Here is a 27905-nt window from a genome sequence, read left to right as displayed (position 1 = left end):
TTTTCAAAACACTTTCACACCAAATTCTACATAGTTGGTTGTTATTAGTTTTTATGTGAATTCATCATTGAAACTATTTTCTTACCCACTAATAACCGTAAATAATAACTTGTTACCTAGAATTTGTTGTGAAAATAAAGAAAAAATGTTATAAGTACTTTTAGCCAAAACCATTTATTAGTCCAACAGGAATAAAACTCCAACAAACCCACCAAAGAAATTTTACCATCTAATCATATACTCCCAGAGTCTAAGAATCTTGCATTTATACCAGCTTTTAATTATCGATTATCCTCTAGCCCAAACAAATAGGAGTAATAATAGCGCGTGCAACACGCGCCATAGAAAGCGGTTAATGTTATCAAATCCTTACAATTCTCAGACAGGACACTGTTGAAAAAAAAAAAAAACATAAAAGTAGAGGGGGGCCAAAATAGTAATCCTAAAAATATATTCCCACAAATATACTTTGTTTACTCTGTCCATTCTGGCTAAGATCGGTCCATGTAGAAATAATTTTCCTACAAAGAGAAAGAGTGAAAAAATATATATATAATAAAATTAAATTAATAAAAAAACAAGGCTGCTGTTTACACCAAAACCAGAGAGAGAAGAGAGAGAGAGGGAGAGAGAGAGGGAGAGTATGAAATTCGATTTCAGCTANTTTTTTGTTTTTTTTTTTTTTTTTTTTTTTTTTTGCTTTTGTTTTTTGGTGAATGATTTCTGTTGGGGATGCAAGGAAGGGGCTAGAGTTAAGGTTTGGTGGTGGGAGAGAGATGGAGGAGACTGAGCTTGAAGAAGGGGAGGCTTGTTCTTACAGAAACGACAATGAAGAATACGATCCAAGCATCGACCCTGATGTTGCTTTCTCTTACATTGTAAGGATTTTTACATGTTCTTTTGCTTCCTACAAGTTTTTGGTATATTTTGTTTTATGTTATGTTCTGGAGGTACTAGATTTGGTTGTGTTTGACTTTATTTGGTGAGTGTTAGATCCAAGCTGTAGATTTTGATTGGATTGTGTGTGTACTTTGATTGTTTTCTAAGGTTTTTTTTTTGGACACTCAATTTTGTTACTTTAAATTGTGCTTGGTTTTTAATGTGATTGGATTTAAGAATCTATGGTCAGAGCAGAAAAAGAAAGGAAAAGAAAATTATAGGAAATTATGAGAGCTTAGAGTTTGTTTGTTGAAGTGCAAATATGGCTTTTGTGAATTCAGCTTGATCAACTATAGAGAGAAGTATCCTTTTATTTATTTATTTAATGGCAATGCTGTTTAAGTTGTTCAGTAAATGCAAAGACTTAATCTTCTTCTGCAAAAGTAATTGGTCATGGTAGGATAAGGTTTAGCTCTTGAGTAGTTGAGTTCGTCAGTAATGGTTTTCCAATGAAATTTTTGGTTAGCTGGGAAAGTAGTATTTTCGAGTACTCTTTAAGAATGTTGGAATCATTAAATCCATGTTCTGTCCTTTATAACAAGGAGATAAGAGGGAATTGTAGGGATATGTATTTAAGCTTACTGAGATTTATCTGTGGAAGCTTTGACAGCATTATGGGAACTTTCTGAATATAGATTTTGAGATTTAGAGAGAATTAATTAATTGCAGGGTCATGAAGTGTAAGTTCTTTAAGGAAGTAATGTAATAGCTGCTAGTTTTACAAACTATCTAAAGCTCTTATGATGTGTTAAGCCCAGTTTCACTGTCTTTTGATTCATCTTTCGTTTTTCTTTTTCCCATATGTATTTTTGGATCGTATAATATGTAGCTTCTTTATTTTCTTAAGGGTGAGAAACTTCAAAATGTTTTGGGACATTTTCAAAAGGATTTTGAAGGTGGGGTTTCTGCGGAGAATTTGGGTAAGTCAAGGAAAAACAGAACTCTCTCTCTCTCTCTCTCTCTCTCAAGCTTGATGGAAATTAATTTTTTATTGTCCCCTGACGTCAATAATTTGGGAATTATGTAATTGTGGCAGGGGCAAAATTTGGAGGGTATGGCTCGTTTTTACCTACCTATCAGCGATCTCCGGTTTGGTCTCATCCCAGGACTCCTCCAAAAGTTCAGAACAACAGCACAGCTAGATCTCCCAACAATTCACTATTGGAGGTAGATTTTTAAGCATATGATTTATACCATTTAATTTTTGTAATCACTATATATTTAAATGAGAAATTTATGACCGGTTCATTGTTGATCTGAGAATTTCTAATTAAGAATTTTGAGTCACTACACAGGGTAGCCATCAAAACTCTTCAGTTTCTTCAAGTGCACCTCAATCTGTGAGACTTGTACCAGCTTCTACTAGTTCCACACCATTGCCTTTATTGAAGGCACCATCAATGAAGGACTCTGTCAAACAGGATGTTGGAATGCCATCGATTCGTGCTGAGGATGTCACTCATAGATATGAAATTGAGAACAAGAAATCTACCAATTTATCAGACCAGAAAACACTGAAGGTTCGAATCAAAGTGGGTTCTGATAATTTGTCAACAAAAAAAAATGCTGCAATCTACAGTGGTCTTGGTCTTGATGTCTCACCATCATCGTCATTGAATGACAGCCCTTCAGGAAGTGAAGGGATGTCCCGAGAGCCTCAAGATATCCCATGTGAATCTCCCACCAGTATTCTTCAGGTGAATAATCTCCCTGACTCCCCGTAATTTATCATCCCTACTTTCTTTTCCATAATATGCATGAAAGAAATTAAAATGTGTTTGTTTCATTGTGTTGAAACAGATTATGACATCCTTTCCAGTGCACGGGGATCTACTATTATCACCTCTTTCCCATGATCTGATTCACCTGACCATGAAGGAAAAGCTTATGAAAGATTATAGACATATGCCTGTGATCAGGGGTGGTGCGGAAAATTCTAACATGGTACCAAGTGGGTCTGATTCTGGAAAGGTTGATGGGACAGTGTTAGAAGAGAAGAAGAAGAACTCTATGAAGCGGAATGATTTTCCAGTGGAATTGAAGATTGGCGATAGTAAAGATGCTCAGACGGGCAATGGATTTATATTACGGAAGGAACATGATGTTGACATATTGAATTATGAGGAACTTCTTTGTAATACTCTAAAACTACCGCTTCTATCTAATTCAAATTCTATTGTTGATGACATACCAAGAGGTAAAGATAGGGACTCTGATGTGTTAGGGGAAGCCAATAACGAAGTACTAACGAACAAAGACTTCTCTAATACAGCAAAGGAGGAAACTTTGGGGCCAACATTCATTCAAGAGGATGGGGGGTTTGAGAAGTCGAAGGCGGGTTCAGCTGGAAAGATTTGGGAAGATAAGAAAGCAAGTTCTGTTGATGACAGTTCAGTATATTCTAAAAAAGTTGCCCATTCCAATGGAGAGAAAAGTTACGACTCTGTAAAATCTGATTCAAATGTTTCTAAGGGAAGGAAAGCTCTGAACTCTAAACTCTCGGATCCTTCCAAGGAGAAGGCTAATCAGAAGGCCACTGTCCATGAACCAGACAGTATTAGATTGCCTCCTGAGAAGCAGCATCCTTCCAATGGGAGTAAGAAGAAATCAAAGGGAAGTCAAAGTAATGGCACCGTAGCCACCGAGGTTCCAAAAGTAAGCTTGAGGGTTCCCTCTTCAGCGCCCAAAATAAAAAAGAGCACTCATGTGGACAATTTGACATCTAAAAGTGAAATGGAAGACTTCAAATCACAGAAGGATCTTGAAAGAGCTGGAGATAGATATAGAGATTTGTTTGGGGGATCAGAAGAAGAAGATAACCAAATGGAATCATTGGAACTGCCTTCTGAAGATAAGGACTTTGAGGCCATTGAGAATCACATAACTGCCATTAAAAATGCATCAGATGAAAGATCGAGTGGTAGGAAATTTGAGAAGCTGCCAACAGTAGACGCTTATACTAAAGCAATTTCAATTTCAAATGTAGGTCCATCCTATGGGCCCATTTCTGATATAGCTCCTGCAACAGGGGCTCCTTCAGTGATAGATCAAGACACTTGGGTCATGTGTGACAAGTGTCAAACATGGCGGCTTCTTCCACTTGGTAGAAACCCTAAAAAACTACCTGAGAAGTGGATATGTAGCATGCTTGACTGGCTGTAAGTTCTATTCCACTATTATTTTGATTCTCTCACACTCTCTCTCTCTCTCTCTCTCTCTCTCTCTCTGGTGCTTGACCTACTACAAATTTTTTTAGGCCTGGAATGAATCGGTGTACCTTTACTGAGGCGGAAACAACACAAGCTCTTGTCGCACTGTACCAAGTTGCTCCTGAAAGTCAAACTAATCTGCATGGGAATCCTGGTGGTACTTTAGCTGGAGTAACCTTTGCTAATGTTCGGCACCCTGACCAAAACCACAAAAATATTGGTTTGCATTTGCCCTCTGGTGGAAAGAAGAAAGATGGATTAAAAGAAACATCAGATGCAACACATAAAGATGGCCCCTCTCAATTGTCAAACTCGATGGAGAAAAACTTGCAGGCGTTGGTGAAAGGTAGGAGCCAAAATGATGTTAACCAATCTCCTCTGATGGGAGATCCTGATTTTCAGCAGCTAAGCAAGTCCAGTGACTTACCTGTAAAAAAACATAAAGAGAACCATAAAGTATGTGACAACTATTATGATGGAGGTATTGTATTTGAAGCCAGGAGTTTTTTTGTCGTTGTCTACTTTGTCATCATTTATTATTATGTAATTAACTTCTTGTCAAAACATGCACACAGGTGATACCAAGAATTTAAAGATGAAAAGCAGAAGGGATAATAGTGATCAAGATAGTTCTAGAGCTTTCAAGAAATTGAAGAGTGAAGGTATGCATCTTAATGATGAAGACAGGATGTCAGACCACAGTGAGCCCACAGGGAAAACAGGTCCTAGCTCAAGTAGTGGTTTTCCTACTACATCATCTGAGAAGGATCAGCATCAATATAATGGGCACTCTTCATATCAGGACTCAAGGGATGATGTAAATGACAGGGTACATGTTTCTAATAAAAAGCCAAAACACAAACTTCCAGTTTCCTTGGATAATGGATCCTTGGAAATGGGAAAATCTGATACTAGAGAAAATGCTAAAAGGAGGAAAGTGAAGGAGGAGTTCAAAGAAAATGACTACAGGAAGGAAAAGAAGGCCAGGGTATCTAAGTCTGAGGGGAAAGAGTCCAGTACAAGTAGGGACAGTGGTAGAACAGACAAAAAAGGTAGTCATTCAAAGAACCAGCAACTTGGGCAAGATCTAGGGAGCAATCTATCTCAGCGAAGCTTGGATGGTATGGATTCTTTGAGGAGGGATTTGGGATCTATACAGCCTTCCAATGCAGCCACTTCAAGCTCTTCTAAAGTTTCCGGTTCCCATAAAACAAAATCCAGCTTCCAGGAAGTGAAAGGCTCACCAGTAGAATCAGTTTCTTCGTCACCTATGAGAATTTCTAATCCAGATAAGCTTACATCAGCAAGTAGGGGTCTCAAGGGGAAAGATGACCATCAGGATGCTGGTCTCTTTGCTCTAGGTAGTCCAAGAAGATGCTTAGATGGTGAAGATGATGGGAGTGATCGTTCTGGGACAGAAAGGAAGGATAAAACATTCAAAGTGGCTAATCACGTATCAGGTAATAGAGCTAGAGCTGATATTGTGCCTTCTCCTGATATCACAAACAACCATTTAATGCATGATGGTGTCCATAATTTAGGCCACGATGATCCATATCCTAGTAAACCACAGTCTTCAAATCAATGCCATGATGAAGAAAGACAGATCAACAGTCATCCTCATGCTAATGAGTCTCGTCCAAGGAAATCTGGAAAGGGGTCCTCTTCACGGATGAAGGACAAAAACCGAAGTTCTAAAACTGAATTTGAAGTGGGTAAGTCCAAGATTTCTGAATCTCTCAGTGACCGTCAAGATCACTCACCTTTCCATGAAGTAAAACCTAGGGATGGTAAAAACCAGTTACAGGAGAAGTTTGGAGTCAAGTCTGATGAAACTGATAACAGATATGTCAGTAAGAAAGATTCTGCAGGAAAACTATCAAGTGAGAGCAGCAAAAGAGAGAGCCAGTTAAATTTTGGAGAGCATGATGGTTCACATAACAAAGTAGATTCTACATGCAGACAGGATGCATTGTCTACAACAAAGCAAAATCATCTGCAAGACTCTGATGGTGAAAGATCTTTGAAGAGGTTCCCTTATGATAAAACTGATCAAGTTGGACTAGCTTCTGGGAGAGGGAAGTCACTACCATTACCACCCACTGGAGGACCTCACATTGAGACACTTAATCGTTGTCCCAGACCAGTAACTGGGTCCCACAAAGGAAATGGAGCAGATATTTTGACAGTTGATGCTGCTGAAGGTGATGATGCATTAAAGTTGCAAAAACAGATAAGAAAGGCTGATCAACAGAATGGAACTCAGCGTACCAGTTCAAGGCATTCCACATCCAATGGACAGAAGGCCAGGGAACTCGATGCCCCTAGTCCAGCTAGAAGAGATTCCTCCAGCCAGGCTGCTACCAATGCTCTGAAAGAGGCTAAAGATCTAAAGCATTTGGCTGATCGCCTTAAGGTTTTTACTGTCCTTGCTCAATTCAGCTATTACTGCTCATTATCCTGTCCAGGCTGTCCCACTTAGTAGTATTGGTTATCTTTTGCAGAACTCGGGGTCAAATCTTGATAGCACGAGACTTTACTTTGAGGCAGCCCTCAAGTTTCTTTATGGAGCCTCTTTGTTAGAATCTGGCAACGGTGAGAGTTCCAAACATAATGAGATGATTCAATCAAAGCCAGTGTATAGCTCCACTGCAAAACTATGCGAGTAAGTCAAAACATAAAGCATGGAATTTGGGATTTACTGGTTATCTTTTCTTTTCTTTTTTTTTTGTGTGTGTGTGTGTGGGGAGGGGGGGGGGGGGGGAAGGTTGGAGTGTTCCTTTTCTGATGTTGATCACTAAAGTTACAATTTGCAGTCATTGTTTAAGAAACATATTCGCAGCAGGACATAGAATTTCGAACACCATGAGTATGTACTTGTTTTTCATTCCCAGATGGGAATTCAAAAGTACCTACTCCAAATTGCCTTAACTAAGTTTTATATGCCACATAACCTAATGCTTTGTAACTGATAAAATGACATTTGTCCCAAAATTGCCTATTCCAACCTGGGTTAACTATGCTTTATAAGCCACCACCTAGTACAATGTAATTGATAATATACCATTTATCCCAAAAGCTTAAATTGATAGGAAATGGTGACTTTTAACATTATATTAACACTTCCCTTCATGTGTGGACCAGACTCTCCCTCAATATGTAGGCACAACATGTGGCATTTTAAACTTTAATTTGGAGGTAGAGTGGAGACAAAGTTTGAACTAAGGACGCTTTCTTAAATACTAGTTGTCACAAAAGCATAAGCTAATAGAAAATAGTGAAATTATCACTTAACTGTTTTTCTAACATTGACTAGTGGCGGAGTTAATATTTGACTTTAGGGGGGCAATTTATAACTCACATATGTCTCTAGGTGCACATAGGCATATGCAAATACACATGCGCACAACACACACATGCATATGCATGCATGTATGTATGGTGCTTAAGAACAACTTGGACAACAAAATGCCTTTGAGATGGGATGATTCTTTAAATCAAAGAATAATCAATAACATCAAAGTCTATTGTCTCCTACTTAGACTAATAAATCCAAGAGATATTGCTACATCCCCTATTCAAAGGGAATAAATGAGTCTGGATATTCTAATGGCTCAAAAGGGTTTAACTCTTACAGAATTGATGAAAAAGGGTATATTGATTATCAGAAAACAATATTAAACAGTATTTTTAATATCAGAAAACCCATAAATGATAGCGTATCCATTATATTGTGTTGATTTGTTAGGGGTTTTTTATATATGATAGTTGTGTTGCAATTTTTCAAAATTAAAAAACCACTTATAATTCCCATTTTGGAATGATTTTAGTAATTAGATAGACCTCAAGTATGGCTCAAGTGACTTAGTGTTAAAACTCATAAAATGATCAAACTATAACAATTTTAAACGGTGTAAACACACCTAAAACTTTTGAACTTTAGAGTTTTACTTGTAAATGTAATTAATTTCTGGATTTTAGTATATAATATTTTATTCCTTATACACTAATTTTTATGATGAAGAATAGATGATTAAATTCTTTTTATCACTTTTAAAAGGTAACAGTAATTTTTTTTTTTTTTTAATCTTCAATAATGCTCTTGTTTCTTTATTTTCCTATTTTTCCCCTACCCTTTGTTTTATATAGTTTTTCCTCCCCTTGGAATCCCCCTCCTGGCTCTTCCCTTGATTGTGACATCACTCAAACTTTGTCAAAACTGTTCATGGCTTTTTTCTTGTCAGTTTTTTGTGCCTTAAAAAAAAATTCTCAATGGATTGAGCCTTGTCATTCATGTTATTTTGAACCGCATCCTTTTGAGTTGTATCCCTTGCATGTGTTCACTCACCATGCCAATTGTGGGTCAGATTTGGGACCTGACCCAATATAGGAGGAGTTTGATGTGAGGTTTTGGGGGTATGTTGAAATTGTAAACTAAGGATATTGTCTCTCAGAATTTGGGATTCATCTCTATGTTTATCTTCATTCTTAGTGAAGCTTTCTCAACCGTCTTTTCATTTGGTTATTGCCTTTTTAAGTTGAATGATGCAAATAATGCTGCTGCTATCTGGAACTTCGTTGTCTTACTATTAATCTTGTTCTAAATGTGTTGATTTTTGTGGAATTTGGATGGGCATTTGGAGGGTTTGTGCCGCTGTCCTTTTGATTATCTGTTATATCAAATAGGTTTTGTGCCCATGAATTTGAGAAATCCAAAGACATGGCTACTGCTTCTCTGGCCTACAAATGCATGGAGGTGGCTTATATGCGGGTAATAAATTTCTCACATGCTAGTGCAAGCAGAGATCGCCATGAGTTGCAGACGGCTCTACAAATGATTCCTTCTGGTAATTTAAATAAATGTCATGATCTAGTAAAGCTGTCGGTTATTTATGGAAATAAATTGTCTGCTGGTTATTATTTATGTCTTAAAGTTACTGTGCTATGAGCTCCTTGTAGCTTGAAATCCCAAGCTCTCCACAACTTGAAGTATATTTCACACACAATTTTATGCACTAGAGTGACTGTATGATAGAGTAGTATAAATGATCCAATGGCTAATATCCTTGAAAAATCCAATTTGATAAATGCACACATGCTAGCCACTCTCTTTTGGCAAGAATACTTTTTGTAAATTTGGCTTGTCTAGTTGGTGGAGTGGTACATGCATTATTTTACTTCCCTAAAACTCCACATTTGAAAACAGAGCTTGTGACAAGGGCCACAAGGGTTGCTCTAATTGTAGCTGTCACTATTATTTTACAACCCCCCCCCCCCCCCCCCCCGGGGTTTCTTTTTGTCATGTAAATGCTTGTTTTCTATTCCTTTAGCAAGCTTTTTTCAATCATTATACATTTCACTGAACTGATGCTAAAGGAGACTTTTAGTAACATCTTGTCGTTGCCTGATGTCATTCCTCTTGTTCCATTATTCAGGTGAGTCTCCTTCTTCATCTGCCTCTGATCTGGACAACTTAAACAACTCAACCACAGTGGACAAGCTTACCTTGTCCAAGGGTGTTGGTTCTCCCCAAGTTGCTGGAAACCATGTCATTGCTGTACGAAATCGTAGCAACTACACACGATTACTTAATTTTGTAAGTTAACATTAATCTTGTGTATAAAATTTAATTGTTGCAGAATATTCATTATCCTCAATGCAAAAGCATCTTGCTGTTTTTGTGTGTGTTCACTATGTGCCCAGTGCTGCATGGACGGACAGCATAACATGCATCTGAACCACGATCAAGTTAATAGTTTAATCTTGCCTATAGTTCTTAAATCATAAATTATATCAAGAATCAATTTTAATTTTTTTTACCATGTGTATTGTAAGATGCACAAACACATTATTTTAATTATTCATTAAAAAAAAAAGATACACAGACACATTTAAAATTAATAAAATATTAAATCTTTTTAGTTTTTATACAGAAAAAGACCCAGGAGGGGCCCGGCCCCCCTGGGCTTATGAAAAAAAAAATATATTAGGCATATTTTCAGCAATATATATATATATATATATTTAGGCCCCTCTTCTGTGTACCTTGGCCCCTCTCCCCTCCAAAATCATCAGCCCAATCTAGTCCAACCCAAACTCATGTAAAACCTCAGTGCCCAAAAGATATGGATGCTTATTTTTTAATATTTTTATTTTAGAAATACTATGTTCACAACATTTTCACAACATTTTAACAACAAATAAACTGCAGTGGCAGGTTGTTACTAAGTATTATTGGTGGGTAACAAAAGTAATTTTAGTAATGGGTTCAAATTAGAGACAGTAACAACTAACCATCTAGGATTTGTTGTGAAAGTGTTATAAAAATGTTGTGGACATAGCACTTTTTTTTTTCCTTATACTCCAACCCCCTAACTTGAAATCCTAGGTCCATCCCTCTTTTTATAAGATAATTATATACAAATATAATGAAAATAAAATATTCATGTTGCCTTCTCCTTTTACGCATTATTTTTAGCATCTATTATATTCTTTTGGAGCTTCATATTGGACATTTTACTCTCTTTTTTTGTCAATTATGTGATAATTCATTAAAGATAATATTAAAAAATTTCAGTTTTCACAATTCTGTACACATGTGTGCGTGTCAACATGAAGCTACACTGTGTATAACTTTTTCTTGATGTTACACAACCTAATAAATTTTTATTGGATTAATATTTTGAAAATCCCACCATTGGATTACATTTTCTCTTTATTCTTTGCACGCATGCTAACGTATGAATTAATCAAATGCTATTTACTATTTAATCCATAAACTCATATTTCATGCAAAATTTTAAGTTACAAAAAGCTTTAAAATTAAACATTTTATAGACGATATAGCTATTGATTTTTGATTAATTTAAAATTTGGCAAGGATGGAGGGTGTAAGAAGAAAATGTAATCCAACAGTGAATTTTTCAAAATTCAAAATACAAATTCAATAAAAAGAATCAAAGGTGTAACATTGCTAAAAGTTACATCAAATGTAATTTGAACCAAGTGTATATATATTATAAACACATCTATACGATGACAATGACATAATACTCATTGGATTAATAACATCAAATGACTTATAATGTGTTGCTCTTTAAATATATGTTATGTATCTTCTACTACTTATAATAACATGTACAACATGTTCCAATTTTACACTTCTCTACCTTTTTTCCTTTATGAAACCTCTCAACCATTTTTTATTGTACGGTTAAGTATATATTAAATTTAGAAATCCTATGTGCAACTAACAATGAACATTCTAATGTCCCAACTTTAACAGTTAAATTAGATTCTTTTTAAGAAACAATTTAAAGTATTAAAAAAAAGGAGAATAAAAGTGATGTAAATCAAGCTTGTTGAGTGAATTGGCTGATACATACACCATATCATAAGATTTGTACATTGAATCATATGATAAGACTAGCATTATGATACACTTGTAACATACACCCTATCATAAGATGTGTACATTGTATCATATGATAAGACTTAACATTATGATACACTTGTAACATACACCCTATCATAAGATGTGTACATTGTATCATATGATAAGACTAACATTATGATACACTTATAACATACATATCAAAATGGTTTTTTTTTTTTTTTTAATGAATCAGATTGTGTATAAAATATTAATAATTTATGATCTTTCCTATAATAGAATGGCTATTATATCTACTAGGATTCTGTTCTACACCATGCACTATCTTACATATGAGCATTACATGATAAATGTGATTATATGCAGACACAAGATGTAAATTTTGCAATGGAAGCCTCAAGGAAATCACGGATTGCTTTTGCAGCTGCTAATGTAAGCTTGGGTGAGACCAAGAATGGGGAGAGTATATCTTCCATTAAAAGGGCTCTTGATTTTAACTTCCATGATGTAGAGGGATTACTACGTTTGGTAAAGCTTGCAATGGAAACCATTAGCCGTTGAAGGAATCGAAAGTTGTTGTGGAGACAATTCGACCCTGAAAGAAAGTTATTTGGGTTTGTATATCCTGTTTATAAGCCTTTAAGGAACAAAAGAAAAGAGGGTTGACCTGGATCTCTCTGCCACACTGCATGATAGTTCTGTTGAGAGGCTGGTCATCACCAACTTGTGACGTTAGTGCTCTCTGTACATGTTTGAAATACAAGATGAATAATGGCATCTTCAATGTATTTTTAAGGGGCTGCATCTGCTTTCAGAATTGAACAAGGGACGAATTGAGGAAGAGTGATCTGTTACCAATTAAATCTTTGGCCAAAACGATTCTGAGATTTTAGATGTATGTGGATATGAGCCTTGGGGATTGTGGTTCAAGATATAATAGCTGTGGGGTATTTGAATTTTTATACCGGAACTTGCAATCTATTGGACTTCTCTCTTCTTTAAGGAAGATTTAGTTTTTCTGCCCTGTCAATTTGATATTTACTTTATTTGGAGACAACTTAAGGATGAGCTGCCAGCATGTGCATGAACTTTGCAATATTGGTTTACCTGCAGACACTTCAAAAATTATGTAAAGAGCATAAAAGAAATGGCAGTCTCAGGTAGGCTACTTTATTTACATCACTCCTTTCTTTTCCATCAATTTTTTGTTTCTTTCTGACTTGATTATTTTCATATGTGCAGGTGGTCTTCAATAGTTTCTTATTGTAGGTGGGAACAAGTTTCTCTTTGTTATTGATAGATACAAGCAAGAATAAGTCAGAAAAAAATTATAGCAGAAAGTAAATTACAGTAATAACCGTGTAAACTACCAGAACAGTATTTCCAGATTATTTTCCTTAAAGGTTTGTGGCACTCTGATTTGAAAAAAAAAATTTATATGATTTGACCATACTGCTCTACATTCACCTCTAACTCATTTTTTCTCGATTGACAGAGGCTGTCCATGTAAATATGCGAACCATTGATTTATGTTCATACCAGGAATAGCTTAAGCTTTTTTTTCAGAAGGGCGGAGAGAGTGTAATTCCTTAACATCAGTTATAGCACATTTGCATCTTACAGGTAAGTTACTCATTACACTACCTCATTAAACTAAATGGAGATATAGAACTTCAATTTATATGTCAGTGAAATGGTAATTTCCTCCCAATGGATTAGTGTCAAGAAAGGTATGTATTAGCGAGCGTAATATGGTACTTCTAATTTCTTAATGATATTATAATATTTATTCATGAGCCAGCATTTATTCATGAGGCCGCCACTCTCTTGAAAGCTTGATATAGTGTACGTCTTTTTTTAACCATCCATGAGAGAAATTCTTCTGGAGTTACTGTCTAGTATTGAAACCGAAGCCAACACACTTTATGCTGAGTCTTACTGTCTGGTAGTGTTTAAAACATTCTGGCATCACAACTGATAGCGTTCTTAGAAGCAAGGGATGGTCATGTGTCCAATGGTAAAAAGTGGCTTGTGTTGGTGCATGCTCAAGATACTAAGACATCCACCATATGTTTAAAAATATTTCTAATCCTGATCCATAATTATAACTAGCAGTTGTGGGAATAGGCTGGTGGTTAATATGTTGTATTGGGTCTTCTATTTTTATGCATTAAGAGTTAGCTTGATTGCTACTTAATTGCATTTTTTTTGGTTGTAGGTTAAGCAATTGGGGCAGCCACAGTGGCATCACGGATGGCTAATGGGTTACCGACTGCAGTGGAGAACTTGCCTTTTTGATCCCCTAGACAAAATCCAGTATAGTTTTTCTTTTTTTATTTCTAGTTGCGCTGTAAACGGATGAGATTTTTGACCCCTCCATACCTGCTTACCAAGTACGTATTCTTACGCCTGTACAATTGTAGCAACATCTATTCAATTCTTCATAATAAAATTTTGAAATCTTTTTTTGTTCGAATTTTTTCAATAATTTTCCTTGACTAACGACATGATTAAGGGCTGTGAAGGTTAAACAAGCACAAAACCTGTTATACTTTTCCTTTCTCCGTCTTTTTTCTTCTGTTCTTGGAAGAGGGGGATGTGCCACAGAACAGAAGGGGTGGAAGATATTATTGCTCGGGCAAAATTCAAACTATTTCGGTGTTGTACCTTATTTTTTTTCCAATAAAATTTAACTATATGACTGTATTACCCAATACAACACATAACGTGCTATCTTTCCCTTAGGACAATTAAATACAATTGTGGTATATTGGCCAATGCAGAATTTAATTGGGAAACCCAAGGAACACTACCCTTAAAAAACTGTCTGAACTTTATCCTTATTATTGCTCATTGGGGTTTAAGATTGAGTTTTGAATGTTTCCTTTCCCCATATTCTTTGCCCTGACAAGTGGCTTGGTTAGGATATTAAGAACCAACTTCCGAGTGCTTAGGGCCTGTTTAGTAAAAGTGATTCCAAACAATAGTTTTCAATGTTTAAACACTGAAAATTGTTGTGTGGAATAGCTTACCAAACAGGGTGCCTAAACATTGAAAACTGTGGGCCTAAAAAAAAAGTGTTTGGTAGCAGTGTTTTTTTAGGAATGTTTGAGTCACGATTCTCAATTTAGGGTATTTAAACACTGTATTCAGAGAACACATTCATACAAACTTTTAGTTTTCAAATAACATTGTTCAATGGCATTTTTGTAAATATCTAGAAAAGTGTAGAACTCGCTTGATAAGACATAACTATAATTCTCTCTCTCACACACTGATGCCGCACACCTCATCTTTTCTTCTTCTTTTTTTTTTTTTTTTTTCTTTCTCCCTTCTCTTTCACGCTTCCTTCTCTCTTCACTTTCAGAATTCTTTATCTCTCTCTTCGCCTCCATTACTTCTCATCTCATCTCTCTCTCTCTCTCTCTCTCTCTCTCTCTCTTCAAATCATAACAAAATCGTATGGAAAATTCTCTCTTCACTTTCAGATTTCTTCATCTCTCTCTCTCTCCAAATCATTGCAAAATCATAGGGAAAAGCCAAAGTAGATCAAAGAAAATCCAACATCACCGATTGCAAAATACACAAACCTAAATTTCTTCATCTCTTTCTCTCTCACGATCTCTCTTCCTTTTTTTCTTTTTCTTTTTTTTCTTTCTTTTTTTTTTTTGGCAAAGGATTCGTTAATTTTTAAGAAGAGTAATGAGAGTGGGTTCCTAGGTTTTTTTTTTAGCAAATGATTGTGGTTTTTTTTTTTTTTTTTTCAAGAGGAAGAAATTTTCTGAAGAGGTAGAAACAGAACCAAAGAAGACTAACCGGAAATAGAGTGGAAAATTCTCTTTCCTCTAATAAATATTAATAAAATAAAATGCAAATACATTTTTTGCATTACAAGTACTTCAAACATGTATTTTCACAACACTTTTTAAATCATAATTTCCACATCATTTTGAACAATACTAGTTACTGTTGTCTCCACTACTTGTTCCTATTTTGTTCTTCCAGTCGCCTTTTTGCTGCATAAATCTTCTTCCAGGTCTTGTGAAAAACCTTTATAGCAGTATAATTTCTTTAACAAAGGGTAATTATTAAGGGCTTGCATAACAACGCTGTAGTGTTGATTTTTGTTTTTATATGTAATTTAGTTTGGGTCATTCGACGGACCAAGAATCACAATAGTGCTGTGTGATTTTTATTCTATGGATGGTTAGATACCAAACAAGCCTGTGTCTGGATGAAGAATTTTGAGTACTTTTCAAATCCTTCATCTGAAAGCAGCATCAGAGCAGCAGGCTTTCAAAGTACAACAGCCAGATTTCTTGCACTGATCTTTATTCCTGCATAGCATAGCATCAAGTCATCTCGGATATATCCAGTGGCCTCAATCCGGGTTGAACCCCGGATGGCTAATTGCTACAATTGCCAGAGCGTTGGAATAGATTTATACTTTCTTGTCCTGGATAGTAGCGGTTACCATAGGTTAGGAAAAGCTTCAGTCTATTTTCTCAGTCATCTGATTTACAGAGTCGTAGCTTACACCATCTGGGTACTGCTCATGAGTCATGACCCACCAGGATAAAAGTAACAATGACGGTAACTAATTCAAAATATCATTCTGTTCCATAGCAGCACCAAGAAACCTTCACGTTAACTGGCAATGTCTAAATAAATGTCTGCAGAAACCTATCTAACACATTTTCAGAACTTTCTGATGCGATAAATCTGTAACTAGTAGATGCAAAAGTGATAGGGAGTTATAAACTCAGGTTCCCACCAATCATAACTTGTCAGTTCTAAACCAACATGATATGTGACTTATGCACCAATCCCCATTCTCTGAAAGTCTCACAGCATTAAACATCCAGAACCTTAAACATCAATGTCATCTTCAGGATGCCAGCACATCAAATTGGTAACATGCGCGTGGTTTAAGGCTGAAACATCAGAAAAACTGAGTAGCCAAAACACCAATAGCATCTTCTGAAAAAATGAAGTAAATATGCAACTCAGTTTATCAACAGGCAGTTTAAGATCTTAAAAATCGACATGTGTATTAATTCTTCTTGACTAAAGGTGGTCACGTAGGTCAATCCAACAAATATATTTGCTCTTAAGGTGTAGTGCACAAAAATTCTCTACTCCCTGGACTTAAAACTTCCTAATACTAATAGACACAGCAAGCTGTAACAAAAAGAAGCATTTACAGAAATTTGTAATGGAAGTTAATACTGTCCAAACTTCCATATAAAAACATCATTCCATGGCCCCCAACACTCCACCATGCTTTAACACCAGCAGGTCGAGCTTTGCAATCATGCCAAGTATTTAAACATGTTTGGGTTTTCCTTGTCTCTCTCCAGATAGTCACGGGTGATCAAATCTTCAATTCTCTTCTTTATTGCTTTGATATCAGGCTGCACATTTCCATCCATTAATACATTGGATTAGTATAATGATGATAACCAGGAAAATAACATAAAATAAATGGCATCATCTGAAATTTCTACACAACTTCCCAACACTTCAGTTACATTTCAGTTTATAACCCATTGCCCCTGAAACTATTCTTACCATGTGTATGTTAACCAAAATGAACTAAAATAGTTGTAGTTTAAGCTCTACACAAAACTAAGATGCATGCCACAATAGACTTGAAGAATGACAACTAAATAAATTGTTTGTATCTTATGGTCAAGAGTTCAATGGTTTGGCCAATCTTTCTGAGAAAATTCTTTAAGGTAAGCCAAGAATGCCAACTACCTAACACTAATATCTTATGGCTTAGGTTTCAGTAGCAGGTGGCTAATTCTAGTTCATTACAAAAATTTCACAAATGTTATAATAATTAAATAAGAATTATATAGTGTCAAGATTGGAAACAGAAATTGGGGTTTGCACCATCACTATAATATTTTAAAAATAGCTTCCATGGACAAATTTTAGCAATTTTCAAATTTACCATCATACAAAAACACACACACACACACACACACACATATACATATGAGAGAGAGAGACCTTAAACATCCGGCCCAACTGCTCAACACACTCCATAACCAACTGTTGGTGACCCAAAACTTTCCGAGACTTCATAATGCGAACAATTGCAGCATCAATAGCATATCGCCTGTCCTTGTCAACATCTTCAATTACTTTCCTCCTCTCATCCACAGGTGGGAGAGGTATCTACAATTGAAAGATTTTTAAAAGATTATCATTTCTAATACAAAGGAAACAATAAAAAAATAAATAAAATAAAAAGGAGTTTCCCAATTGGGGAGGGGGGTGTGAGGAAGGCAGTAGGGAAGATTAAGTTATAAATTAAGAGTGAGAATGCTGAATACCTTAATCCTCCTCATTCTGTCTGTGAACTTGGAATTGAACTCAAAGTTGTCTGTTGTCGAGACAGTCCTTGTGTTTGGCTCCTTAGTCAGGATCTTATACTTGGCACAGGACAAAGAATGGAGCAATCTAACCACATCATCATGGGTCAAGTTCAACTGAGTCATAATTTCTGAATAGCTCAATCTATCAGAATTATTGAATAGCAGCAGGGCGGCAGCCTGTAAAATAGTCAACAGATACATAACACGATCCACATGTCAGCAATCCAGTAACCCAGTTCCAAACCCAAAATTAAGCAGCAAGGGTCTGCAAATACAATTACTTGATAGGTTGACACAATCAGTTCAATGGGTTTTGAATCAAACTTCCCATTTATGTTGCAAGTGCCCAATGAGTAAATCCATGTAAGTTTTCTGTGCTTTGTTCTTGTTTCATAGAATCCCTTGAAAACCTCCACACACCTTACCTGTAACAAATGCATTAAATAATATAATAAAATACTACAAAACCTCCTACTATATTGCAGAACTACTGTTAATGCTGAAAATTTAAACAAGCCCGTTCTCTAAGTAAATGTTACCATCTCTGGAGGGAGGCTGAGATCAAATGATTTATAGCTTGGCCAGAACCCAGTAGTAAGGACAGTAACCGTCAAATCAATTCCAGGGTTTACATTCGTGTTATTACGAAGATATTCCTCAAAGTTGGTCTGATTTTCCCGTGCTAATGTCAAATCTGTGACCTGGAACCCCCAAAAAAAAAAAAAAAAAGGTAAATAAAGAAATGCAAAACATAATCTCAACTGACAGCACAATAATGTCAACAGATACAAAATTTAGACCAAATTATCATGACAAACTCACCATTCCCTCCATCTTTGATGTAAATTGTGCACCACACTGCTGTTTCAGCTTGGTTAGTATACTCTTTTCATGGTCTTCATTAGCACTACGATCAAAAAGTAGTCGACGAGCAAGCTTTTTCCTGCGGAGACAGAAGACATAAAATCAGCAATGAATTTAAGATAGCCAATTAAATACAAAAATTCTAACCTACTAAAGACTTGGGGCTTACCGGTAGAATTCTGCAAAGAGGTCTTTGTCGCTAATATATGCAAGCAACTTCACGACCTGCAGAAATCAATAGCATAGATTAATTCTAGTGCCAACACCAGTAATATGTAATTGTCATCAATATAACATAGAAACTTATATTGCTACCTTCTCGAGTGTTTCCTCTATGGCTTCATCGCTCAGCTTCTCACTCCCACCCTTCTTAAGGATATTATCACAGAACGTAGCTAGTAGTTCTGCACTTGAACTGCCAGCAACAGTTTTGTTGCAAAATACCTCAAAAGCCTCCTTCAGGGCCTATTGAACACTCAAAAAGATTAATAGTTTAGAAGAAGACAGAGAGTAACAAGACAATCTAACAAACTAGTATTTTTCAGCACATACCTTGTGAAACAAACTGTGGTTCAAAAAGCAATCATTCACATATGCCATATACTTATCGTGCAGCTCAATTATTTTTCGGACGAGGACCTGAAGGCCACAGAATTAAATCAATCTTTAACCTCCCTTACCATTCATAAAAATTCAAAATGTGTAGGTCGAAGAATTACCTGTTCCTGCACACCAGCCCCATTTGCAACCTGTAGAAACATGGTAATTAAGAATAAGAACCAAAATTAAGAAATAAGAAACAGATATGGAAAGCCAAAAATCTAATAGCAGAGTTAAGAGTATGTTTGGAAACAGCTTATTTACGGTAGCTAATTTGCATAGGGTGACTAAAAGCTAAAAGCTAGCTTATTTCCTAAATGCTAAAAGTTAGATTATTTGCAAAAATACTGAGACAAAAAGCAAATAGAAAAAAATAACAAAAGCCAAACACACTCCAACTATAAAACTGATAAAACAACTTATTTTACAAAACTTATCCCACCATAACCAGCGAAGGAGAAACCAAACCAATAACAAAAATGAAATGATAAAACTAGGAACAAAGTTTGGAGATAAACCCTACAAACTCATCATATATATTTATATTGAATGTGAATTTTGAAAATCTAATTGTTAGATTGTATGTTCTTATTACATCCATAATGCTTACAAAATTTCAAGAAAATCAAAGATCAATTGTTATTTCATCAAATAAATGTTATAATTTCAAGTTTTTGTAATCTAAAGTTGAATATAAAAAATAAGTTAATTGATCAAATAGTAAATAATATCCGATTTGAACGAAATTTAATATGTATGTTAAGAACATAAGGAACATGAAATTCAACGGTTATTTTCAAAATTCACACCCAAAAAAGAAATATATGAGAAGTTTGAAGGGTTTCTCTCCAAACTAGTTTGGAGAAAAACTTTGTTCTAAAAGTAGCAACTAGTATCAATAAATCTAACCAAAAAAAAAAAATCATTTTAGTTTGGAGAAAAACTTTGTTCTAAAAGTAGCAACTAGTATCAATAAATCTAACCAAAAAAAAAAAATCATTATGCACCATATGACAAAATATAATGAACATATGCTACCAATGCAGGATCATAATTAAATGCCAAAAGAACCACCACAAAATCTGCAAAACAAAAATCATGATAGGAAAATATAGCATTGCTCACCAATCATGTTATTTCATTCAATGTTACAATAATTGGTCTCTTATTCTTCTTTTCTCTACGTACTTGCTTTGTAAGCACTTGAAGTTATGCATAACACAAATCAATAAATTTCTCCAATAAACTACAAAGGAACATAAGATTTCTAATCCAAGATCTAAAACTCAATAAAGAACTTAAATGTAGCCAGTGAGCTCTAACTCAAATGACACTTCCTCGTTCTATAACGATGAGGTGGAGGGTAAGGTCATGGTTTGAGACTCATTGAGTGTTGAGTAACTTACCAATCAAAAAAATAAATATATAATTCAAATGAAACAGCACTTGTGTCACTTATACAATAAAACGTAACAGCACCTGTATGTCCAGTAGAACTCCAGGGCTGTGTGGCAAACATTTGTTTAACAACCCCACATTTGTGGGTAGAACAAATTGCACATAACAAACTACACATACAGGCTACAAGAATAAACATAAGCTTTCTAGTTCCAAGATCTGTTGGACCTTCTAGAAGAATGAACATTCAACAACAATTATGTACTGTAAAATTCCATGCCTCTATGGCAACCTATTATTTGACATTCATTCTTTTCCCAGCGCTGCCAAATATATTATCTTCAAATAAATATATACACACACACACACACACACAATTCAGCCAATTAAACTATCGTTTCAAAAGGCATAGATGCTTAAGTCCTAAACCAATCAGAGGGACCAGTGAGCAAAGTGATATTTGCAACTAGAGAGTTCCTGAGATCTGTGATAATGCATGGCATTTCTGTTAGAATACAAGGTGCCCAATTTTGCAGCATAAAAAGTAGCAACAATAATGTTTGTTCATTCGTACATACATAAACTGGTTATATCATACATTACCAGGAAAATACAAATTATGAATCAACTTAAGCCAAAAATAAATCTGTAATAAAATTTATACAATAATTGAGCCTCAATTTCAGTCCATTCATCCTCACTCTACTAAGAAGACAAAACAACATAGAAGATTGGAGCTTTCATTAGTAGAATTATCCTCTGTTTAATACAAATATAAGCCCCAAGAATATCCACCAACATGTGCACCAGGCAATTTGCACATTGAGTAAATAGTAAAAGGAATACAAAACTTGCCAGCCATTATGCCAAGAAACGCAATTTCTTTTATAGGAAAAAAAAAAATTCTTAATAAAATAAGAACAAAGAACTGCACTTAAAGAGAATAGGATTAACCTGACTACTTGCAGCATCCTCAGCCTGTTGCACCAGGGCTGTACCTTCAGCAGTAACATGCTACAACAGGGAAAACATCAAAAAAGTATTAGTACTAATGTATAAACAAATGAGCATCTACATGTCCTTGTGGTTATAAAAATAAATGTAAGCAGGAAACAACTTACCTGCTTGAATATATTAGAAACAGGATCCAGGCCCTTAGAGATTTTATGGTACAGTCTATACATTCTAGAAAGATCATCCACCTTTAACAGCAAGGTAAACAGAATATATAAAGCCTTAATGATATAACAAAATAGAAGGAAAACAAAAAACCAAAAAAAATAACATTTCCAAAACAAAAACAGAGAAAGGAATATTGCCTAGCACAGGATTCAGAGAGAAGTACCTTATCATCTCTCAGCAAAGCACGACATCCAGAATGCTCCTTCTCGAGCAATTGCGGTGAATATACCACCAACAATTCATGTTGCACTTTCTACAGACCAAACATGAAGCTTTAAATAAAAAAGACAACAGTGGCAGATAATCTTCATCAGAAAGTAATGGTAATGTATCATAACTACCAACTAATGAGATGAAAGTACTTTCTGCTGGTAGAATTTTCCTTCCTAGGCACTTTAAACAGCCAAAAAAAGAAACTTCAATATAGATATGGGGGCACTTGGATAGTCACAAATCGTGCCATATCTAACATTCTATCTGAGGTATTTGTTTTGCACACAGGTTCATTTCTATATTATTATTTCAACATTGGGAGGACATCTTTTTGAAGAGATAACAAATGCATACTTATAAACATTTCCAAGCATTTCATATTGCTCCTTCATTTAACTTACCTCTTTTATATTTTTAAATTGATAAATGAAAAGTCACCAAATCAATTTGAGGCCTTAGTGTTTTCATTGAATAACACCAGCTTCATAGGTCATCTCCCCCTCCCCCTCCCCCCAAAGGAGAAGTGTCGCTATATACAGTAACACCACTCCATACATTATCTTTTTCTGGAAGCAGGAGTGTCGGTAAATAAAATATCACTACTCCATAAATCACAAACAAAAATGCCAGCTATTCCAGGATCTAATATTTATCATATAATATTCGTAAACATTAACTAACCTCCACCAATTTCTGCTCACTGCTTATATGCAGATAATGAGAAACCCTGTCCCTCTCCCTTTTCAAGCACTCCTCAGCCTATGCAAATGAATAAGATAATAGTTGTTAGAATCATAGAGGTTATCAACATAAACAACATTATAATAAAGAAACATTGGATGCATAGACTTGCCTTCAACATGTAATCAGGACAAGAATCATCCACGATCCAGTTCGATGCTTTACGAGAATAGTAAGCACCAGAGTCTAGAAGCATCTGTAGTTCAAAATCCAGTTCGTAAAGCTCCATCTGTCCCATTCCAATTTCGACAAAGATATCGATAACATTCTTCAACAATGCTCTGTCAATCTGCTCTCCTTCACGTTCTTTATCAATCTGATGGTCCACAACAATTCATTAGCCAACTCTTACAAATGACAATATGTAAAACTTACAGGAATCCAGCATCGGAGCAATGAACTTACTAGATTAATTACAGCATCTCTGGCATTAGCTTTTACCTCTTGATAAACCTGAATTTTAAAAAATAGCCAAATAAGGGAATCATATGAAAGGTTGTAAGAAATGTTGTCTACAAGTAAGCCTCATAAAATAGCCAAATAAGGTTCCATTAGAGGGACTTGTAACAAACCAGATCACGGAAGCAGGTTAGTCCAACTTCATTAAGAGCAGGAAGTGACCTCCTTGCAATGAAATATCGATCAAGGTAATGGAAGAAGCGTGACAGCCACCTCACCATAACCTTGTGGTTTAACCATCTTCTCACCAGCTCCCTCAGCATGAATTCATCATGCTTCTCTTTTAGAGACGGCAACACCTGATAAATAAATGAAACCCAAAAAGGGAGGATATCAAGTAAAGAAAACAGAAATGAAATAGACTCCAATACCAAGTACAGTATTGAAAGACAAGAAGTGATACAACCAAAGGATTAATTAGTTTCGCAACAATCACAATTCACAACTCCAATTCCAAAAATATCCCTCACCGTCTTAGTAATGTACTCCTCGAATGCCTCACGATACTTGTCGTAAAGCTGTTGAGAGTAATCGTGGGGGGGTTTCTGCGTACACATGTTGTAGATAGTTCTGTGCTCGAAATTAAGGCAATAACACACCAACACAAAAACTTCACATAACAAAAGTTAAAAAAACAAAGATCATATCATATGCACGAACTCAATCAGAAAATTAAAAACAAGGATACGTATAAAGCATCATGTACTCCTCCGAGCTGAACGGAGGCTCCGGCAACCCTTCCAGAATCCTCTTCAACTTCATAATCCCCTTCTCCATATACTCCCAACCTTGGTCCAACTCAATAATCTTGCGCTCCATTGTAGCAAACGCAAACACTCTCAAATCTACAATCAAAGCCAAAATTAATCACAAAACCTATAACGGCGATAAATAAATAAACAAAATTTACATTCACAGAAAGCCAAATGTCTGACCTAAAATTACATCGGACTTCAAGAGAGTGAGGTTGTGAAACCCTAATCCTAAAGACTATCAAATAATTTTGCTCAGTTGCAGAGAAAATCAAATAAACTTACATACAAAGATGTATTTCCAAAACCAAAAACAAGGAAATCATACCAAAACAGCTCAATCTAATTCCTAATAAATATAACGAATTCTTCAAAATCATTTCACTACAAAAATAAATTAAATAAATAAATAAAACCTAAGGATTTTGCAATATGAAAATTAACGAAGTCGGTACCAAAACGCTTCGAAATTCGAATGCGATTGATCAGAAGCCAAACAAAATCTGAACCGAGAAAAAAACGAGCTGGAACAGCGAAAAACAATGATCGATTGGAAACAATGCTAGAACTAAGAGGTCGAAGAAATCGATTATCGTGATGAACATACCTGTGAGTTTCTTGGTTGGTGTGTACGGACGAGGATTACAGCAAAAACCCTAACAACCAGAGAGAGAGAGAAGAAGAAAAACAAAAGATTCCGAGAGAAATAAATGAAAAATCACTGTTTGATTTTATATAAGGTTTCGATGGGAAGCTTTTTTAGAATTCTGATTATATAGGAAACATACGGGGGGATAGTATAATGTGCTTCTAGTCGAATAATAAATTCTGTACACGCATGTGTAGTGGTGGGCACTCGTGGAATCTGTGCCGTTCAAATCGTGGGCTTCTTTGATGGATCGTGCAGTAGTGGTGGAGAGGGTGACTATGGGCCGTTGATTCTGATAGGTAGCCCAGTTGTACGGAAATCTCGCTGCACCGACCTTGGTAGAAGATTTGTATTGTATAATCCACGCATATTTCATATAATTTTTTTTTTAGAAGTGATTCATGTTTATTTAATTGATTGTGAAAATTTTGTATTATATAGTATATTATTTCATGAATATGATTTTTTTTTTTTTAAAGTATGAATATGATCATCCTTTTAAGTGTATTGTTAGTTTGTTACAACAATCAAATTATTTTATTTATAAATTAGTTGTAATTTTGTGCAATGCACAACAAAACTATTGAAAGAATGATTTAATCATTCTTTTTTTTAGAATCATTTTTGTTTTTCTTCTTCTTTTGAATATGTTTTTTTTTTTTTTCTTGCAATTTGATTTGTTTCTATATACAGTAACACCACTCCATACATTATCTTTTTCTGGAAGCAGGAGTGTCGGTAAATAAAATATCACTACTCCATAAATCACAAACAAAAATGCCAGCTATTCCAGGATCTAATATTTATCATATAATATTCGTAAACATTAACTAACCTCCACCAATTTCTGCTCACTGCTTATATGCAGATAATGAGAAACCCTGTCCCTCTCCCTTTTCAAGCACTCCTCAGCCTATGCAAATGAATAAGATAATAGTTGTTAGAATCATAGAGGTTATCAACATAAACAACATTATAATAAAGAAACATTGGATGCATAGACTTGCCTTCAACATGTAATCAGGACAAGAATCATCCACGATCCAGTTCGATGCTTTACGAGAATAGTAAGCACCAGAGTCTAGAAGCATCTGTAGTTCAAAATCCAGTTCGTAAAGCTCCATCTGTCCCATTCCAATTTCGACAAAGATATCGATAACATTCTTCAACAATGCTCTGTCAATCTGCTCTCCTTCACGTTCTTTATCAATCTGATGGTCCACAACAATTCATTAGCCAACTCTTACAAATGACAATATGTAAAACTTACAGGAATCCAGCATCGAAGCAATGAACTTACTAGATTAATTACAGCATCTCTGGCATTAGCTTTTACCTCTTGATAAACCTGAATTTTAAAAAATAGCCAAATAAGGGAATCATATGAAAGGTTGTAAGAAATGTTGTCTACAAGTAAGCCTCATAAAATAGCCAAATAAGGTTCCATTAGAGGGACTTGTAACAAACCAGATCACGGAAGCAGGTTAGTCCAACTTCATTAAGAGCAGGAAGTGACCTCCTTGCAATGAAATATCGATCAAGGTAATGGAAGAAGCGTGACAGCCACCTCACCATAACCTTGTGGTTTAACCATCTTCTCACCAGCTCCCTCAGCATGAATTCATCATGCTTCTCTTTTAGAGACGGCAACACCTGATAAATAAATGAAACCCAAAAAGGGAGGATATCAAGTAAAGAAAACAGAAATGAAATAGACTCCAATAGCAAGTACAGTATTGAAAGACAAGAAGTGATACAACCAAAGGATTAATTAGTTTCGCAACAATCACAATTCACAACTCCTATTCCAACAATATCCCTCACCGTCTTAGTAATGTACTCCTCGAATGCCTCACGATACTTGTCGTAAAGCTGTTGAGAGTAATCGTGGGGGGGTTTCTGCGTACACATGTTGTAGATAGTTCTGTGCTCGAAATTAAGGCAATAACACACCAACACAAAAACTTCACATAACAAAAGTTAAAAAAACAAAGATCATATCATATGCACGAACTCAATCAGAAAATTAAAAACAAGGATACGTATAAAGCATCATGTACTCCTCCGAGCTGAACGGAGGCTCCGGCAACCCTTCCAGAATCCTCTTCAACTTCATAATCCCCTTCTCCATATACTCCCAACCTTGGTCCAACTCAATAATCTTGCGCTCCATTGTAGCAAACGCAAACACTCTCAAATCTACAATCAAAGCCAAAATTAATCACAAAACCTATAACGGCGATAAATAAATAAACAAAATTTACATTCACAGAAAGCCAAATGTCTGACCTAAAATTACATCGGACTTCAAGAGAGTGAGGTTGTGAAACCCTAATCCTAAAGACTATCAAATAATTTTGCTCAGTTGCAGAGAAAATCAAATAAACTTACATACAAAGATGTATTTCCAAAACCAAAAACAAGGAAATCATACCAAAACAGCTCAATCTAATTCCTAATAAATATAACGAATTCTTCAAAATCATTTCACTACAAAAATAAATTAAATAAATAAATAAAACCTAAGGATTTTGCAATATGAAAATTAACGAAGTCGGTACCAAAACGCTTCGAAATTCGAATGCGATTGATCAGAAGCCAAACAAAATCTGAACCGAGAAAAAAACGAGCTGGAACAGCGAAAAACAATGATCGATTGGAAACAATGCTAGAACTAAGAGGTCGAAGAAATCGATTATCGTGATGAACATACCTGTGAGTTTCTTGGTTGGTGTGTACGGACGAGGATTACAGCAAAAACCCTAACAACCAGAGAGAGAGAGAAGAAGAAAAACAAAAGATTCCGAGAGAAATAAATGAAAAATCACTGTTTGATTTTATATAAGGTTTCGATGGGAAGCTTTTTTAGAATTCTGATTATATAGGAAACATACGGGGGGATAGTATAATGTGCTTCTAGTCGAATAATAAATTCTGTACACGCATGTGTAGTGGTGGGCACTCGTGGAATCTGTGCCGTTCAAATCGTGGGCTTCTTTGATGGATCGTGCAGTAGTGGTGGAGAGGGTGACTATGGGCCGTTGATTCTGATAGGTAGCCCAGTTGTACGGAAATCTCGCTGCACCGACCTTGGTAGAAGATTTGTATTGTATAATCCAC

At 35.5% G+C, this 27905-nt stretch overlaps 3 protein-coding genes across 7 annotated transcripts; 1 reads left to right on the top strand and 2 right to left on the bottom strand.

The window, feature by feature from the left end:
* Window positions 1-695: 695 nt before the first annotated feature.
* On the top strand, window positions 696-14017 carry LOC112003332 (cysteine-tryptophan domain-containing zinc finger protein 7). Of its 3 annotated transcripts, none has more exons than XM_065760767.1 (15): window positions 696-878; window positions 1787-1859; window positions 1976-2106; window positions 2235-2636; window positions 2740-3859; window positions 3968-4097; window positions 4196-4629; window positions 4724-6564; window positions 6653-6813; window positions 8835-8995; window positions 9584-9744; window positions 11908-12701; window positions 12784-12944; window positions 13037-13164; window positions 13760-14017. In XM_065760767.1, the coding sequence occupies exons 1-12, from the start codon at window positions 717-719 to the stop codon at window positions 12100-12102; spliced, it is 4971 nt and encodes a 1656-aa protein (XP_065616839.1). In that variant the 5' UTR covers window positions 696-716; the 3' UTR covers window positions 12103-12701; window positions 12784-12944; window positions 13037-13164; window positions 13760-14017. The 3 variants fall into 3 exon arrangements, with proteins under 3 accessions (XP_065616839.1, XP_023891296.1, XP_023891288.1); XM_024035528.2 differs by having other exon boundaries at window positions 2740-4097; window positions 4724-5608; window positions 5690-6564; XM_024035520.2 differs by having other exon boundaries at window positions 2740-4097.
* A 2549-nt stretch (window positions 14018-16566) lies between these two features.
* LOC112003306 (cullin-1) lies at window positions 16567-24881 on the bottom strand. 2 transcript variants are annotated; one of them, XM_024035504.2, is made up of 21 exons: window positions 24744-24881; window positions 24320-24374; window positions 24073-24229; window positions 23855-23954; window positions 23498-23683; window positions 23331-23378; window positions 23038-23241; window positions 22866-22943; window positions 22135-22224; window positions 21911-21991; window positions 21744-21803; window positions 19511-19540; window positions 19344-19430; window positions 19107-19256; window positions 18961-19016; window positions 18750-18870; window positions 18467-18628; window positions 18209-18352; window positions 17886-18104; window positions 17560-17727; window positions 16567-16955 (listed from the first exon to the last, which is right to left on the bottom strand). In XM_024035504.2, the coding sequence occupies exons 3-21, from the start codon at window positions 24201-24203 to the stop codon at window positions 16854-16856; spliced, it is 2217 nt and encodes a 738-aa protein (XP_023891272.2). In that variant the 5' UTR covers window positions 24204-24229; window positions 24320-24374; window positions 24744-24881; the 3' UTR covers window positions 16567-16853. The 2 variants fall into 2 exon arrangements, with proteins under 2 accessions (XP_023891272.2, XP_023891264.2); XM_024035496.2 differs by lacking the exon at window positions 24320-24374.
* Window positions 24882-25585: 704 nt separating this feature from the next.
* Window positions 25586-27642, bottom strand: LOC136062096 (cullin-1). 2 transcript variants are annotated; one of them, XM_065760769.1, is made up of 8 exons: window positions 27499-27642; window positions 27075-27129; window positions 26828-26984; window positions 26610-26709; window positions 26253-26438; window positions 26086-26133; window positions 25793-25996; window positions 25586-25698 (listed from the first exon to the last, which is right to left on the bottom strand). In XM_065760769.1, the coding sequence occupies exons 3-8, from the start codon at window positions 26956-26958 to the stop codon at window positions 25612-25614; spliced, it is 756 nt and encodes a 251-aa protein (XP_065616841.1). In that variant the 5' UTR covers window positions 26959-26984; window positions 27075-27129; window positions 27499-27642; the 3' UTR covers window positions 25586-25611. The 2 variants fall into 2 exon arrangements, with proteins under 2 accessions (XP_065616841.1, XP_065616840.1); XM_065760768.1 differs by lacking the exon at window positions 27075-27129.
* Window positions 27643-27905: the final 263 nt, after the last annotated feature.

This window comes from Quercus suber, unplaced genomic scaffold (genome assembly GCF_002906115.3).
Source record: "Quercus suber isolate HL8 unplaced genomic scaffold, Cork oak 2.0 scaffold_381, whole genome shotgun sequence".
Classification (NCBI taxonomy): domain Eukaryota; kingdom Viridiplantae; phylum Streptophyta; class Magnoliopsida; order Fagales; family Fagaceae; genus Quercus; species Quercus suber.
Note: the sequence above shows the minus strand (reverse complement) of the source record. Positions and strands in the feature narration are given on the sequence as shown.